At 51.0% G+C, this 15,861-nt stretch overlaps 1 protein-coding gene across 1 annotated transcript; it reads right to left on the bottom strand.

Annotated features, from left to right (window-relative positions):
• Positions 1–540: 540 nt before the first annotated feature.
• On the bottom strand, positions 541–15,502 carry LOC6600787. Its single transcript, XM_026992892.1, has 10 exons — positions 15,436–15,502; positions 15,108–15,369; positions 12,224–14,654; positions 8,502–8,904; positions 6,007–6,183; positions 4,315–4,772; positions 3,843–4,243; positions 3,408–3,777; positions 1,937–3,340; positions 541–1,865 (listed from the first exon to the last, which is right to left on the bottom strand). The coding sequence occupies exons 1-10, from the start codon at positions 15,500–15,502 to the stop codon at positions 1,362–1,364; spliced, it is 6,477 nt and encodes a 2,158-aa protein (XP_026848693.1). The 3' UTR covers positions 541–1,361.
• Between the last annotated feature and the right edge of the window lie 359 nt (positions 15,503–15,861).

Here is a 15,861-nt window from a genome sequence, read left to right as displayed (position 1 = left end):
GATGGGTGGGAATGGTGTGACGAGGGGTTCTGATGGGGATAGTAATGGTAATGGTTTCGATGGATATACAAATTAAACGCAAACAAATTGAAGCAAATCAATGAGTACATATGCATACTGTATATACACGTATATACACTGTATATATGCATACATATGCACATATATGTATAGGGCACATATAATTTTATTTTAATATCATAATAAAAAAAAAGAGAGATCTAAAATATCGTATGAATAATAATGATGCATGGGAATGCAAATATCTATGAGAGTATGATTTTTTATCAAAATATTGCACTACATTGAATATCATGTAATATAACCTAGTTAATGTTCAGATGTACATATGTACGTCTGTACATATATACTACATATGTACATAAAATTAATTACGGTTCGACTGGCATTAAACCAAATTCACTTTCCCTTGAGCAAAACTGTGTTTTCTTGGCTAACAGAAAATAAACAAAGATGGGAGTTAAAAAAAAAAAAAAAATATATATATATATATATATATATGTATATATATGTGTGTAATTCCTTTAAGTTTTACTTTTGCTAAATGTAACTTGAATATCTTATCGTTAATAATAAATCATGTTTCTTTGTCTTTGTTTTTGTTGTTCTTGTGGTTGTTGTTGCATTGCTAGCACCCAGCACGTACATGCTTGAAATAAATTCATGTCATTTGGTTGTATTTTGGTTTACATTTTCGCCGCCTTTTCTCATCTACAGCAGTAAGTACTATATTAGTATGTGTCTAGAATATCTCTAGAAACTAGAACAAAAACTAAAAGTTCATTTTTGGAATATAGTGTAACATATAGTGTATAATATATATCTGATTACAATACGAGTATTCATAAAACAGGTTATCGTTAGTTTTTCTTAGTCTTGGCAACGAATCATCAGTATCTTACACGGCCTATCGTCCTATGCAAACCAAGCGGTAGCCTGTATGTATGTACGTTGCTCACGGGCTAAGGGGCAAGGACATGGACTCACACACGCGCACACACGCACACACACAGACACAAACACAGACACTGTCACGCATGCATACATTCAGAAACGGTAGAAACGGGTTACAGAGCACGATTTAGGATGAACAACAGAGGAATAAATGACTAAGACGCTCGCTAGGATCAACTCAAGTGCAACTCAAATCAGGCGGATGGGATTCCCTGGGACGCGCTGACGGTGGAGGGCGGGGGGCAGATGGGCGCTCATCTGCCGCCGCCGCCGCCGCCGTTCACTCCGCCGCGACCCAAATGCACTGAAGTCGCTGACAGCTCGACGCGTTGACACTGGCGGCGCTCGACGATGACCGCCGCTGGCAGCGACTATTCAAGCGCGGGTCATACGTTCATCGCGTAGTACACTGATCCCTGGGCATGTGGCTGGGCCTGAGCCCCAACTCCGATTCCAGCCTGCTGTTGCTGCTGGTGCTGCTGCTGTTGCTGGTGTTGCTGCTGATGCTGTTGTTGCTGCTGTTGCTGTTGTTGTTGCTGCTGTGCCGCCGATGCTGCTGTTGGGGAGACCATGGAATTGCAGTCGCTGTGCGAGACAGTGGCTGCTCCCTCCGGTACTCCACGCTCGCTGAAGCCCGGAATGCCTCCCTCCGTCCCGAACTGATAATGTTGCGGCATCAGTCGCTGCTGCTGCTGCTGTTGCTGCTGCTGTTGTTGCTGCTGCTGCTGGTGTTGCTGCTGTTGCTGCTGCTGCTGCTGTTGCTGATGCTGATGGTGCTGCTGCTGCTGATGCTGGCCGTAGTGGGCGGCGTGGCCGCGACCACTGACCACATGCAGCTGCATGCCTGGCAGGGCATACCCGATGGGCACCCGTATCGTTTGCTGAGTGACCTGGGAACAGAGCGGACGGGGAGGATTAAGGGGAGTCTAGGACAGAAGTGTGCTTAGGCGAGTACCCTCACCTGCTGGTACTCCAGGATATTCTGGCGCTGAATGTGGGCTAGCTTGGGGTCCACGCTGCTGCTGGTGGCAAACTGGGAGTACGTCTCGGCATTGTACGGTATCAGCACCATGGTTTGGTGGTAGTTCCGTAGCGGCGGCGGCGACTCCGGCCGCCGAGTGGGGCTGCGTGCGAAGTGGCTGCTGTAGCTACTGTGCTTGCTCTGCTCGATGGCCGTGGCCGTCGCCGTGGCAGTGGCCGTGACGCTCTGGCAATTCTGGGCGGCTGCCGCGGCATACAGAAGCGAGGCATCGTCGCCGGCCGCCCCCTGCTGGATCATCGTCTGGCGGAACATGGTGCCGGCGGGCAGGGTCTGGTAGTAGGTCTGGTGAATGGCGGCCGCGTCGATGGGGAAGCGCTGCTGCTCCCCGGTCTCGCTGTAGAAGCTCCACGTGCGCTGTTCCGTCTTCTGCTGGGCAATCGTGTTCGCCTGCATCGCTGCCGCCATCTGCTGTTGCAGCTGCTGATGCTGATGCTGCTGCTGTGCCTGTTGCTGCTGCTGTTGCTGTTGCTGCTGCTGTTGTTGCTGCTGCTGCTGCTGCTGTTGCTGCTGCTGCTGCTGCTGTTGATGCTGCTGTTGCTGTGCCGAGGGATTCTGCTTGGCAGTGTTGGGCATAGCGTAGCCCTTTACCGCCTGCGGCACCGGCTGGCTGTTCACCACTGTGGGGATGGAGGCGCTGAGCTGCTCCTGCATCTGGGCCAGGATCTCGTTGGTGGAGCTGAACTTCGGCTTGATGCCGCGCACCGAGGGCCGCTTGTTGAAGCCGTAGTCGTTCTGCTCATCATCGTCGCTGCTGGCCTGCGACTGGTCCGCCCCTCCCGTGTACCGCTTCTTGAGCTGTTCGGTTCGCTTGGCTTCCGCTTGGGCGAAGACGGCCAGTTCGTCCTGTTCGGGGCGACTGGCGGCCTCCTGGCCGGGTGTGCCGGCAATGACATCCGGCGCCACCTTGCGCACCTCCTCCGAAACGGCGCTGGCCACAGCACCACCCAATCCCGCCCCGGCAGCCATGCTGCCCAGGCTTTGAGCGGCCATGGCCGCGGCGTGCTGCCCCACCGGGTCCCCGGAGACGGCTGCAGCTGTGGCCGCGCCCAGGAGCTGGCCCATGTTGAATTCGGCTGCAGCGACTGCGTAGTGGGCGGCATGGGCGTGGCTGTGGCCGTGGGCGTGGGCGCCGGCGGCAAGGGTGTAGTACGAGGAGAGGTCGTCCTTGTTGCCAGCCACGCAGGCGGTGAGCGGAGCTAGGGTGGAGGAGAGGAACTGGCGCTTCGGCTCGGTCTGGCGGGGTGGGGTACGGTGGATCTGGGTATGGACCACGGGCACTTGGATGCCCATGCCCAAGTCGGGTGCAGCCGGACAGCGGCACTCCTGCGAAAGGGAAATGCAAAGGCTCTGTTTAGGGGTCTGCTGGGACAGAGGAGAGTACTCCACCCACCTGTGGTATGATGACAATGGGGTTCTCCTCCAGCTCCATGATCTTCTCTTGCTTCTTGTCGCGATTGAATATGTCCGCGATCTTCTTGTAGGCCGACGACCCGCTCGAGGAGCTGGAAACCGAGCTGCTGGGCGAGAAACTCTTCTCGCCGTTCATGAACTTCTGGCCAGCGGCGGAGCTGGGCGCAGGATTGGGGTTCTCCTCGCCGGCGGGACTGTCGCGCTGGGCCAGTTCGTCGGAGCCCCGCTCGCTGGGGTCGGGGTCCTCGTCGACGTCCCGGGACAGCTCCTCGGCCAGGTCCTCGTCGATGTCGCAGGTCAGCTGCTTGATGCGGTCCTCCAGCGATATGTCCGACTTGACGGCCTTTTTTCTGCGAGTGAGACGAAAGACGGTTAGCTCTGTTTCGGCCTGGGGCAAGGGGAGTGGGGTAGTCACTTGATCAATGAGCGGCGAAGGATGTTGCGCTCCATGCTGCGGCGCAGGGTGTCCGAGTCGCCGCAGCTCCCGGGCAAGTGGGTCACGAGGCAGCCGGCCCGCTTCGACTCGTCGAAGGCTCGCAGGGCTTCCGAGGTGAGGACGGGGGCCTGGTGGGCGGAGACGCTGGGGAAGAGCTGGCGCACCGCCGAGTTGGGGCGCAGGGCGTTGTTGAAAAGGGTCGAGTGCTTCTTGATGGGGATGAGCTCGTTGATCTGGTTTTCGCTGTCGTCCAGCTCCCCGGCCAGCGACTGGGCGTCGCTGTCGCCGCCGGCATTCGCCTGGTCCTCCGTCACGAAGCGCACCGAGCGCTTAATGGCGCCGCTCTCCTCCTCCGAGGTGTTGTTCTGGTCATCCGACTGCTGCTTGACCCAAATCGCCGTGGTTAATAGATTGGATTGCGTGGTGGCGGGGCAAATGGGCATTTACTCACCTGGGAGATGGAGTCCTGCTTCCAGAGCTTGCCGCCCTTCAGTATGCCGCTTATCTGGGTGGGCGACGTCTCCTTTGGCGGTATGGGCGGTGGCATCTGCTCATCGAATGGTTGCTTCTCTGGTGTGGTAGCTGCGGCAGCAGCGGTGGCGGCAGCGGCGGCGGCGGCGGCTGCCACTGTGGCATTCGTCTTGGCTGGCAGAGCGGGTGGCTGCATATCCGCGCCCGGGGCAATGGCAGCGGGAACGGGAGAGGAAGCCACACTGGCCACATCCTCGTGTGCCTCCCGGATGATGCGCCGCTCGGTCACTGTGGTCATAGTGGTAATAGTTTCAACAAAAAATCGTTTATTCTTGGTCGAGCCACTGACTCCCGGCGGCACCGGTGCTGGGCCATAGCCGGGGCCAGTGGCAGTGGCAGAGCTGGCCTTGGCCACGCCCGAATCCTTCTTAGCTTTGACTGCTCAAGGGACACACACGGGCACGCACAGAACAACAAACAGGCGACGAGGCGGCATTCGTGGGGGCAAAAGAGAGCATTGTATTCGCATTGAGAGAAAGAGAGAGATGGGGGATATTGGATCGATGTCAGCAATGCGATCGTATGTACTGCATGTACTTGATTGATGCTATGTACAGACAAATGTGGATGCATACGAAACCCGATGACGATGTACAATGGAACTCGAATAATTGGGCCGAAACGAGTGAATCGAAGCCTTTGACCATTGTTGATTGCTAAGAATTTGTAACAAGTTGAACAGTTGAAGAGCATAAATCAAACTGGATTCTATCGGAGCTGCTCAAACAGCCTTTGAAGGGTTGAAAGGTCCTGTCTGCTCCACAGTTTTCAACGGAATAGCTACCCAAATACGAGTACACAAGCGCACAATGTGGCATGTGGCTGGAAATGGTCGGAAAACAGCTATAGATAATGATAATTGCTTATAATATATCACGGATTGACGTATCATATTGATTGCTTGATGGCTATATGTCTTAATGATTCTATACAAATTATAACCACGGCCTAACAGTCTCCTGATTCGCTTAAGACAGTCACAAATCTCCTCCTTAAGAGATAGACACACACATGTAAGTATATCCATAGCAATTTGGATGTCATAGGAATATAAAGATCTTAATTTTTTCGAAATTAAATGTATCCTTCCTTAATTTTTAAGATTTAAATGAGATTATTAACAAATCTTAACAGCAAGATTGTCTTTAAAAACGCTCAAGGGTATATGGTGAAGAGAAAAACTGTCCATATATCATAGAACATAATCTGAACAATATCTTTGAAACAGAAAATACTGCAGTTCCTCATAGGCTCCAGTGATGGCAGAAGAAACAGTTGCCTAGCACTTGGTTTTAAGAAAAAATCAATGCCCAATGCTCGATGCCCAATGCTGAGATGCGAAATTTCGATAAGGACAATGAGTGCGGCCTTGATTGGATGGGGTTTGTTCAATGTCAGGAGCCCCGAGGCCGGACTGGACCACCAATCATCGCCCGGGGTCGCCTGTAACGGGTGCAATTTGGCCCGGGGGCAGATGGTTGCGGCTGTTTGCTGTGCATGTATGCGCGTGCGTGTGCGTGATAAAGCTAATGAGCAGGGAAGGCTCGAGACTGATCGGGGGAGAGCTCCATGAGTGCGATGAATGCTTGGAGGGCTGGGAGTGCTACTGTACCTGCAGTGGGCGATGCCTTGTACTGGGACTGCAGCACGTACTTGGGCCGCTCCTCGCCGGCGATGATCTCCTTCTGGGTAATGCGACGCTCCGGTGAACTGGTGTGCAGAGGCAGGAGGGCCACCGCCGGCACTCCGAGTGGTGTCATCTCCTCTGGGCACTGCGGCGAGCTGCATTCTGTAAAGAGGAAGAGGGTCATACGTATATCACACAAAAATGATGATCAAATGATGGATCGGAAGCCAAGATTGGTGTATTTCCGCTGCTTGGTGGCTGCTCCCAAGTGGGAGAAGCGGAAGTGCGCTTGGAGGATCGGTACGGGCATAGCCATGGGCAGGCAAGCCTCCACAAAGCCAGAGCTATGGGCTTGTTGCATTCGCGCTCCGTTAGGCGCAACAATTAATGACTAGCACAGTCCACGGACTGCCTGACTGGCCCGCTTTCTTCCCTCCCCCTCCCCTGCGAACCGTTCCGTGCCATTCATTTTCAGGTTGACAGTCAATAAAGCGTGACCTCCGACATAAATGCAAATGTATGCGTGCCTGCACTCCTTTCGAGCCCCGTTCTCCCTTAAAAAGTATCTTTTAGGGGTTAAGCCCAGACATGATACCGTACCGAAGCCGTAAATCAATCAATAGACTCGATTAATGCTTTCGTTTGAAACGGCGGCGACGACAATCCATCTGGGGGCATGCGGGCATGGCATGGAAGCACTTATGGCCCGAATCGGGAGAGAGCAACAATTCAGAGCCATGTGCTCATAGCGGCCCACTGAATCATATACTTAGAACCGCACTAACGGTGGCAATTGACGACAGTCGCCAACGATTGCCAATGCCAAGCATTTGCCTGTAAGGAAAGGCTGGAAAATCACCAATATATGTATTTTTTTGGTCATAAATTCCATCCTAATCTTCCTTTGACGCTCGATGATTTTTGCGATTCCTAGCGATTAATACTCGTCATTATTTGGGGGGTATTCCAGAAAGAAGCTTGCTTCCCCAAACATTTAAGGCAGAAGTATAACAGTTTTGAATACTCTGAATTTGGCAGCAGTATATAACAGTTTTGAATGCTCTGAACCTCTGATGAACCTCGTTACGCATTCTCAACCCCAATCCCTGGTACCAGTTTCTGTGGCCTACTCTTCAGGAGTTTTTATACCTGAAAGAAATTCTTGTTGCTTCGTTTAGATACAGATATTGATATGTAAGGAGCCACCAGGAGTCGTTTTCGACCCCATAAAGTATATATGACTGTCTGTCTAACGCCTACAGGACTCATGTGAAACCAGCTTATTTCCATCTTATCAACGGCCCATAGGCCGTGACCATAGATTGAAGAATTGGAATCAAATCCAAAAGAAAACAATGCCCCTGCCCCGTTTTCGCCTTACTTCCTCTCGCACTTCCTCGTCCAGATCTAAGGGCCAGATGATGGATGGACAGGTGATGGATATAGAGTGATTTTCAACAGACGGTGCGGCAATGTCTATAATATTGGTCATAGCGTGGAAAGGAAATGTACAGGGTGCAGGAAATAGAACATTAGAGCATAACTAGCGCTCGCTCTCTCGATGTGTTTCCTCCATCACTGTTGTGTCTTCTCTCAGGACAAGGGCAAACAAATTGATAGATATACGTGGTCTGCATTAACCAACAAATCAGTCTGTTCCCTTTGCGAACAGCGATACCCAAAAGAGCGACTCGGATACCCGGATACCCCGGATACGGCAAGGGCCGCGGCTCTACTTATCTCTCAATTCGTCTCAAAGTTATCGTGGCAGATGGGAAAGATAAGAACCACGTCCTGTAGTTATGTTTTAATATTAAATCTTGCACTCCGTAAGTCATCTTTCCACCCAAAGACCTAGTTGATCAGAATTGTAGAATAATGGATCTATTTCCATTTTTCGGGAGTCGGGACGAAATTTTGAAAGATTCTTGCAACAGTGTGATATGGCAGGAGTCTGGATACAAAATTTGGTTGCTCTAGCTCTAATGGTCCCCGAGATCTAGGCGCTCATCGGGACGGAGGCGCAGACAGACATGGATATATACTTTATGTTGTCGGAAAGGCTTCCTTCGGCTTCCTTCCACAAAACTAATATACGATGACTATGTATCCCTCAACTCTTCGAGTACCGGGTATAATAAAATTAACCAGTGCCAGTGCCGGAGCCAGTGCCAGTGCCGGGGGAGAGGGTAGCGAACCAACGAAACAAAAATAAAAATGGCGTCCCATTTGACGACGGAGCTCCGCGATGGAGCTGTGGCAAATTGTCAACGGGCTGCTGTCTGTGTTTGCATAAAGAATTCATAATCAGATTACACAAAGGCAAACGATTGCGTTTGCAAGACTCTGAATGAAAAGAGGGCCCCTACGGGATGCCCCTAATTGCAGAGAGGCTGGCTGCCTGGACCTGCCAGCTGCAGTCAGACCTGCCGTGGCCCACGTGAATGAGGCGCCTCTAATCTCCCTCCCCGGCTGCTTACCTGCTTCCTGTAGCTGTTTGGCGGCGCATTCTGCGCACTCGGCACACTCCGTGCAGACGCCCTGCAGGTCCTCCTCCGACTGCGGTTTCTGCTGCTGTGGCTGCTGCTGCTGCTGCTGCGGTTGCTGCTGCGGCTGCTGTTGCTGCTGCTGCTGCTGCTGGGCACTGCCCACAGGAGGCGGTGGCGGCGGTATCTGACTGGTGCTGTTGCGGGCGGCCAGCATCGCGGCGCGCTGCTGCTGGAGGCGCTGGATCACCTGCAGCTGTTGCAGGTGCTGGGCCCCGAAGATGTGGCCACTCAGCGCGCCGCCGAGCGTGTTCTTCAGACTGCTGTCCTTGTAGCCGTCGGGCGGGCTCAGGGCAGCGTCGTCCACAAACTCAATTGGTGGCTGATATTTGGGACTCTATACGAGAGAAAGAGACCCCGAGAGGGCAAAAGAAGGGAAACACATGTTAGTTTGTAATGGTAATTAGTAGGCATGATTGTTCGCCGGACTACGACCGCAAAATATATGTGAAGAAATGTATAGATATACTTAACAAAAGATACACCAACAAAACTGTGTGGCCTGAGCCCACTTTTACACTGCACTATGGTCAGAAAGACCTACATTTTGCCATAGGTCGAACTTCTCCTATATTTTACACTAAAACATTTAGTTTATTTTATAGAGAAACATACGATACGACTCTAGTGAAAATAGTTTTTAAGTTTGTGGCTCAGAATCGGTGCAATTAAAGTCAGCTGACTGAAGGGACTCTGGGCTCATCGGAATATAGCCGAAAGAACTTTGGCCTACTATTGTGGCTGCTACTTTAAAATAAAATCAAATTTTATAGAGAATATATTTGTACGAGCAGGCAAAATAAATATTGTGTGTTATTCTGTATGTTTTGTTGTGGCTGTCCAATTGTTTTCAGTGTACCTACATATTATTAAGTCTAAAATCTACAACACACTCAAAATCGTGTTTAGTAGACTATACATTTTTTGTGGGTGGTATTCTTTGTGTCGAAACATTATAAGCCTGACCTCTATACCCCTACTCAGAAGTTACAGAATCAGAATCAGAATTGAAATGCAGACCACCCAAAATCAGCTATTCAGACACAAATAATTATTATTACTAATTATGAATAATACAAAAATTACAAGACCTTTTCGTTTGCTTTGATCCAATTTTGGCAGTTGGCCCAATTTAATGGTCCAATGCGATTTAAACAGGTATTTTTATGATATTTTTAAAAACGCTATCCTAAACAACGCTTCATAAATAAAAATATAGAAAAAAAAAATCAAACTCACAAGAAAATGTTGAGAAAAAAATACCACAAATTAGATTATCAACTTTTCAATTAAAATCTGAATACTGCCCAGACGGTAAGCTGAAGCTACAAAGTGTTCAGAACCTATTTATAGCTGCATTTATCATCTTGTCAGTTTTAAAAAAGAAGCTCTTCCTCTAAAAAATATATACAACCTTGCCATAGAAAAAAAACCACAAATAATGAACAAAATTGTAAATCCTCAAATCTATCAGAAAAAATTTGAGTGTGTTCTTTGAGTAAAAACAGTTCGAGTATCTTCCCGGTCATAGTGCACTAGGAAAGTCAAGGGTCTGGAATCGATAAAATACTCTGCGACCAAAGGGTGTCAAAAGTGACAAGAAGAAGCAGTGTAGTCCCAAGTAAAGAACAAAGTCTCATCCACACTAACATAATGGGCGAGAACGTTGACACTTGTCATGATAGATGGGAGCAACAGAGAGGGAGAAGGAGAGCACTAGCACTTCGGTTATCCCCTTTCCGTCTAATGACCTATTTTAGTAGAATTTTAAAATATTTTATCTGTTTTACGCAACTTTTTTGTATCTTTGGTCTCTCACTCACGCTCCCCTCCGCCACAGCGAGCACACTGCACGAGGAAGAGTGTGTGTGAGAGGGAGAGAGAGGAAGGGGTGGGGTAGCGTAGCCACTGCAAATGGAATGTTTCATTCTGACTATAATAATGATCCGATTGAGTTAAGTTAACAGTTATTGAACGTCCAGTATCCAGTATATTATGTCCTTAGAGTATCCCAACTGCATTATAAGCTCAATAACTTGTAGTATGCTTTATAGGGCCATAGGCTTCCAAATTCAAAACCCTAGCGCCAAAAGTTTTGTTTATCTAAAAGGTCCACTCCGAACAGCCCTTTTCCCAGTGCAAGTCTGGCCCCGAGTCTGAAACTCTGCTTCGAAATGGGAAAACGTCTGAATAAATATGATTTAATTTTTCCTGGGGTAGCTGTGGACCATGCAACGCCTTCAGTAAACTTGTTACATCCACTAAATGCATATTAAACTCTTCAGAGAGGACAAACCCGGAGATGGGAAGAGGCCGGGCAGGACGAGCATGGCCAGACATACCATGCCAGATGGATGGGGGAGAACATGCTTGAGCAGCCCCAAGTCAAGAGCCTTGGGCGTCAGCAGTTGCGTTCTCAGACGGGAGCCGACTAGGCCTCTACCGACCCGACCCGACCCGTTCCGACCAGCGAAGATAAGCAAAAAAGCGGTGCACTTAAGTGTCGCTTATGTGGCAGCAAATTGAAATTTAAACGCAACTCGAGGGCCGCTCAGGATCGATACGGTATGTGCATGTACATGTGTGTGTGTGGGGCTGGTCGGGGGAAATTAAGGAAGGAAGCAAGTCAGGAATTTCCGAATCAAGGCAGTATCAGTATCAGCCGCTCTGGCTCTGGCGACAACTTTCCCGATGTCCTTAACACATAAATGCGTCCATCATGACAGCACACGCACACTCAGGGACCAATTCATAAAAGAATATATGCATGTATACGTGTGTGTGTGTGTGTACACTGGCGAAAGAGAAGGAGTTCGACAACGACAACAATGACACGGCCGCTGCAGTTTCGAGTTACAGTTACTAGCAGAAGAAAGCATTTTGAACAAAAGTTTTGAAGTGATTTTTACACACTTGTCAATAGAGGAGGAAGAGGGCGTAAGACTTGCAACTATTAGAGGCGACACAGACAAACACATGCCCAGGCACAGGCACATGTGCCCTGCGGCTCGTCCGCCACAATGAAGCGGTGCACGGAGGCAAGGAACCGGGGCAGGCCCGGCCATGGGGCTGTGCTTTTGCCTTTTCAATTGTTCACACATTGATATGAAAAGTTGGATATCATTTGCAGTAATTAAAGCGAAATGTGACAGTACTTCAACTATAACTATAATGAACAAAGAGGAGGTTGGGTTGGTAGGAAGCCAGTCCGTCCCAGTTGTTCAACTATAGGCTGTACCCAATTACAGTGTTTGAATGGAGAATGTTTTACTAGTTTTCGAAAGGCAGAACTCTCTTCGGAAAGGATTCGCACAACCTATAGTACCTATAGTAAAACCCCGAGAGTTCTTTCACTGATGCAGAGACAGAATACAGAATACAGGAGGAATACTACGAGTAGTCCTTGAAACCTTTGACAGAGTAATGAGTAAGGATGCGGTGTTACCCGCATAGAGTATGCCGAACCAGCTCATGAAGTGGAGTACGTTGACATCTTGTAAGAGCACCACCATTCAGCCAACGGCAACGTAGCCCTGTAGGGAATGGGGTGCCACCAACGTTGTGCCCGCTTGGACGGGGCTCCTCGCTAATGCGCTTAACTTTGCTGTTCGAGTGGGGAGTCCAATCCCCGCCCCAATTAGGTAACTTGAACTCACCTGTGGCGTTCGTCCATCGCCGGCTTCTGCGGCATTGACCGCGTAGTTGCACTGGCATCCCTCCTCGCAGCAGAGCCGCACTAGCTCGTGTTCGCCGCAGGTGCAGGGCTCCTCGTCCTCCTCATCGTAGGCACAGTCCTCGCGGATCAGGATAATGTAGTCCGCCTCAAAGAACTCGTTGCGCGTCTCATCGAACACCACACGGTTCTTGCGGGCCGGCGGGGGTCGATTGGGTTTCTTCAAGAGGCCGCGCAGTTGACCGTTGACCTCGCGCATATTCAGGCCGTCTCCGGTTGCCGCTTCCGAAGCAAAGACGGACGGGGTGGTTGGGTTCCTGGCTGTTATTTTGGAACTGTTGCAATTGGCCGTGTTCTGCTGGCTATCCTCGAAGCTGGCTAGACACTCATGGCACTGGCATGTGCTCTCTTTGTCGTTGTCGTTATCGTTATCGTTATCGCTATTGCTATCGCTATAGCTATCGCTTTTGCTATCGATGTCGATGTGGTATTCCTGTTGCTCGCTCACGAATTCTGCCAGCAGTTCGTCGTAGCACTGAAAGTTTCCAGCCTTCTTATCAACCTGACTTGGGCCGTGTGATTTCAGCCTCCGATGCTGGATGGGGGTGTTGCTCAGACTCGGAATCTGGTTCTGATTCTGGCTCTGGCTCTGGTTCAGGGCAATGTCGACCCACTGCAGTTGGCGGGCTGCCGTTAGGTACTCGCTGAACCGCTGCACATCGAACTCGCTGAGCGGTGTCGCAAAATTGACGCCGGCGGCGGGGGTCTCCTCCTGGCTAATGCCAAAGCGGCCGCCGTCACAGGCCTGGGTCGGCACAAATGCGCTCCGGATGGGTATGTCCGTCCCCGTCTCCACTTGCTCGTCGCTGTCCGTGTCCGTGCCGATTTCAATCACCACTTGGTCGCTGGCAGCTGCCAATGTGAGCGCCCCAATCTGGCCCGCACTCTGGCTCTCTCCGCGCCGGCGCAGTGGCGACTCGGGACGCGTATTCAGCGAATGTTGCTGCTGCTGTTCAGCTGTTTGCCCCACTCTGGTCGCTCTGGTCGCTCTGGTCGCTGGAGTTTGCTCGCTCTCACTTGGCGATTGCTCGACTCGAATACAATTTACCTTTAATTGAATTGCACTTGAGCCTGCGACGGCTGCACCTTCCTTAGTTTCGGCGGCAGTTTCCTTAACTATTTTATTGTGTTGAGCGGGTTGGCTTTGGGGGGTCGTCGCTGTCGTCGCTGTCGTGGCAGTCGGACTGCGGCTGGGGCTGGGGCTGGGGCTGGGGTTGGGGTCTACTCCTCGCTCTGGGGGTAGTTTCTTTGTTATGCCTGTTGTTTTCTGCTGTTGCTGTAGTTGTTGTTCGAGTCTCAAGGATGCCTTTACACAATCAATGTTGCTGTTGCTGCTCACGCGTCCCTGAAAATTGTATTGCAAGCGTTTCAGCCGCTGACTGGCTACAAAATCATCACCCAAATCGTTCTCAAAATCAATGAGATCCTGCTCATTGCAGCTTGTTGCTGTTGCTGTTGCTGTTGCTGTTGCTGTTGCCGTTGCCTTGGCTCTGATGCAGCTCTCCTTCGGGCTATTTCCCAAATCTTTAGCAGATACAGGGGGCTCCAACGATTCACAGTCGAAGAGCTTCTCGTTTTTCTCGAATGCTGCAAATGCTGCAAGTGTGGCTGATCCCAGATCCAATTCCAGCGATGCTTGGGTCTCCTCCTCTCGGCGTTTGCTCCTGCTGCCAGTCCGTACAGCTACCTCTGCTGCGGGGGGCTCCGATGGCTGCCCTGGGGCGGCCTTGTTGTTTGCGACGGTTTTCACGTAATCCACGTAACCACAAGCAACAACAACGGGGACACTTTGTGGTGGGCGGGGAACAGCAACACCAGCAACATTATCAACACTGCCAGCCAAGGATGAACTGGGGGGGTCTGTCGGGGAATATGGCAATGACAATGGCGCCTGCCACTCCTCTTGCTGCTTCTTCTGCTGCCCGTTCGACTTGGCGTGGCTGTGGCAGCTTACGGCTGCTGCTGCTGCTACTGTTACTGCTTCTGCAGCTTCTTTTGTGCTGCTTTGCACATTTTCACAATTATAAAAAAAATCACCTACCACGCAGGCAGACAATGCGTTTTGCCCGACTTTTTCCACAAATTTTTCTGTACGCCGCGCGTCGTCGTCGCATTTGGAGTTGGAGTCGCGGTCGGAGTTGGAGTTGGAGTCGGAGACGGAGTCGCAGACGGAGTCGGAGTCAGAGTCCGCGTCGTGAGCAGAGTTTTTTCCTCCTGTAGACCGCTGCTGGTGCTCTTCCGTTTCCGTCTGTCGCCAGATTTGCTCACAATTTTCACCAGAATCGGACAGTTTGCACAATTTTGAGGATGTGGAAAAATGCTGGTGGTGTTGGTGTTGGTGTTGGTGCTGGCCCTGGTCCTGGTCGTGGTGCTGGTCCTGCTCCTGGTGCTGCTTCTGCTGCTCAGCTGCGACGACTGCCGCTGGTGGTGCTACTACAAGGTTGGCTTTGGAAAGCTCACTGCCAATTGTAGGTATTGAGCAGGCGCTGCACCCGTTGCCACTCTTTCCGTTACTGTCACTGGGTGGTTGTTGGCCAGCGTCTGCGCTCACGCTCACGCTCTGGCTCTGGCTCTCACGCTCGACTTGCGCGTACTCACATTTCGTAGCCACTTCCGTTGCTGTTTTGTTGCTGCTGCATAAGCTATTGTTGTTGTTGTTGCTGTTGTTGTGGTCGCCAATGTATACAGCACGCGCACGCGCGTGCGTCAATATGTCACTCGGTACGTCATCCGCTCTCACTGTCGCTGCCTGGCACGCCCCCAGCCCCAGCTCCGGCCCCAGCCACGGTTCCAGCCCCTGCTCCAACCCCTGCTCCAGCTCCTGCCCCACCAACTGGCCGCTCAGCTGTATCCATGGCCTCTGACGCGCCTCGCATGGTTCGTTGCCAGCAGCATTGTCTCGTGAGCTGCGTGCCGTGCATACCGAATGACCATCGTTCGGGCCTAGTCCACCATTAGCCATGTTGGGCACGACTTCTCCTGTTTCCCCGCCACTTCTGTTATTGTTGCTGCTGTTACAATTTGCGTTTTCATTGTGCTGCTGGCTGGACGCTTTGTTGGCCACATTAACTGTCATTTTGCAGCAAATTGAGGCAATGCCGTCCACCTCCCGCTCCCGCTCCCGCTCCCGTTCACGCTCCCTGTCCCGCTCCCGCTCCAAGCCAGTCGCTAGTGCCAGCGTCAGCATGTCCACAATCAGCATGCTTACCGTTGCCGCTCGATCACATAGCAGGCCATTAGATCAGATTGGAGACTTCGGAGAGAGCCAGGAGATGGGAATTTCCCTTATTGGCAGTTCCCACAACAGGTTGTATCTCCACCAGTTGAGCTCAGTTTTTAAATATTAACCATTTCCTTCATTTAACTTTGCATAAATTTAAATTTATTTTCCGTGTTCAACCTTTTGCAGGCTACACAACACACAACACACAATTCACACGCGCACACACCCTTGGTAGTGAATATTCGTTAGTATTATCGCGAACAGGTGCGGCAGGGCAGTGAAGCGCATCCTGGGAACAGGACAAGTGCTGCCGCACTGCTCGGGGCTGGCACTGTTCG

This window comes from Drosophila persimilis, unplaced genomic scaffold (assembly GCF_003286085.1).
Source record: "Drosophila persimilis strain 14011-0111.01,24,50 unplaced genomic scaffold, DperRS2 tig00000793-arrow-arrow-pilon, whole genome shotgun sequence".
Classification (NCBI taxonomy): Eukaryota; Metazoa; Arthropoda; class Insecta; order Diptera; family Drosophilidae; genus Drosophila; species Drosophila persimilis.
Note: the sequence above shows the minus strand (reverse complement) of the source record. Positions and strands in the feature narration are given on the sequence as shown.

What these genes read in the sequence shown, in the direction of transcription:
- LOC6600787 (XM_026992892.1), bottom strand. Translation starts at nt 15,502, where the DNA reads ATGCTGATTGTGGACATGCTGACGCTGGCACTAGCGACTGGCTTGGAG. An exon ending in GGGCAGGAGCTGGAGCAGGG is followed by an intron (nt 14,655 to 15,107) that starts GTTGGAGCAGGG and finishes CGACCAGGACCA; the next exon opens with GGGCCAGCACCAACACCAAC. An exon ending in CAAACAGCTACAGGAAGCAG is followed by an intron (nt 6,184 to 8,501) that starts GTAAGCAGCCGG and finishes TCCTCTTTACAG; the next exon opens with AATGCAGCTCGCCGCAGTGC.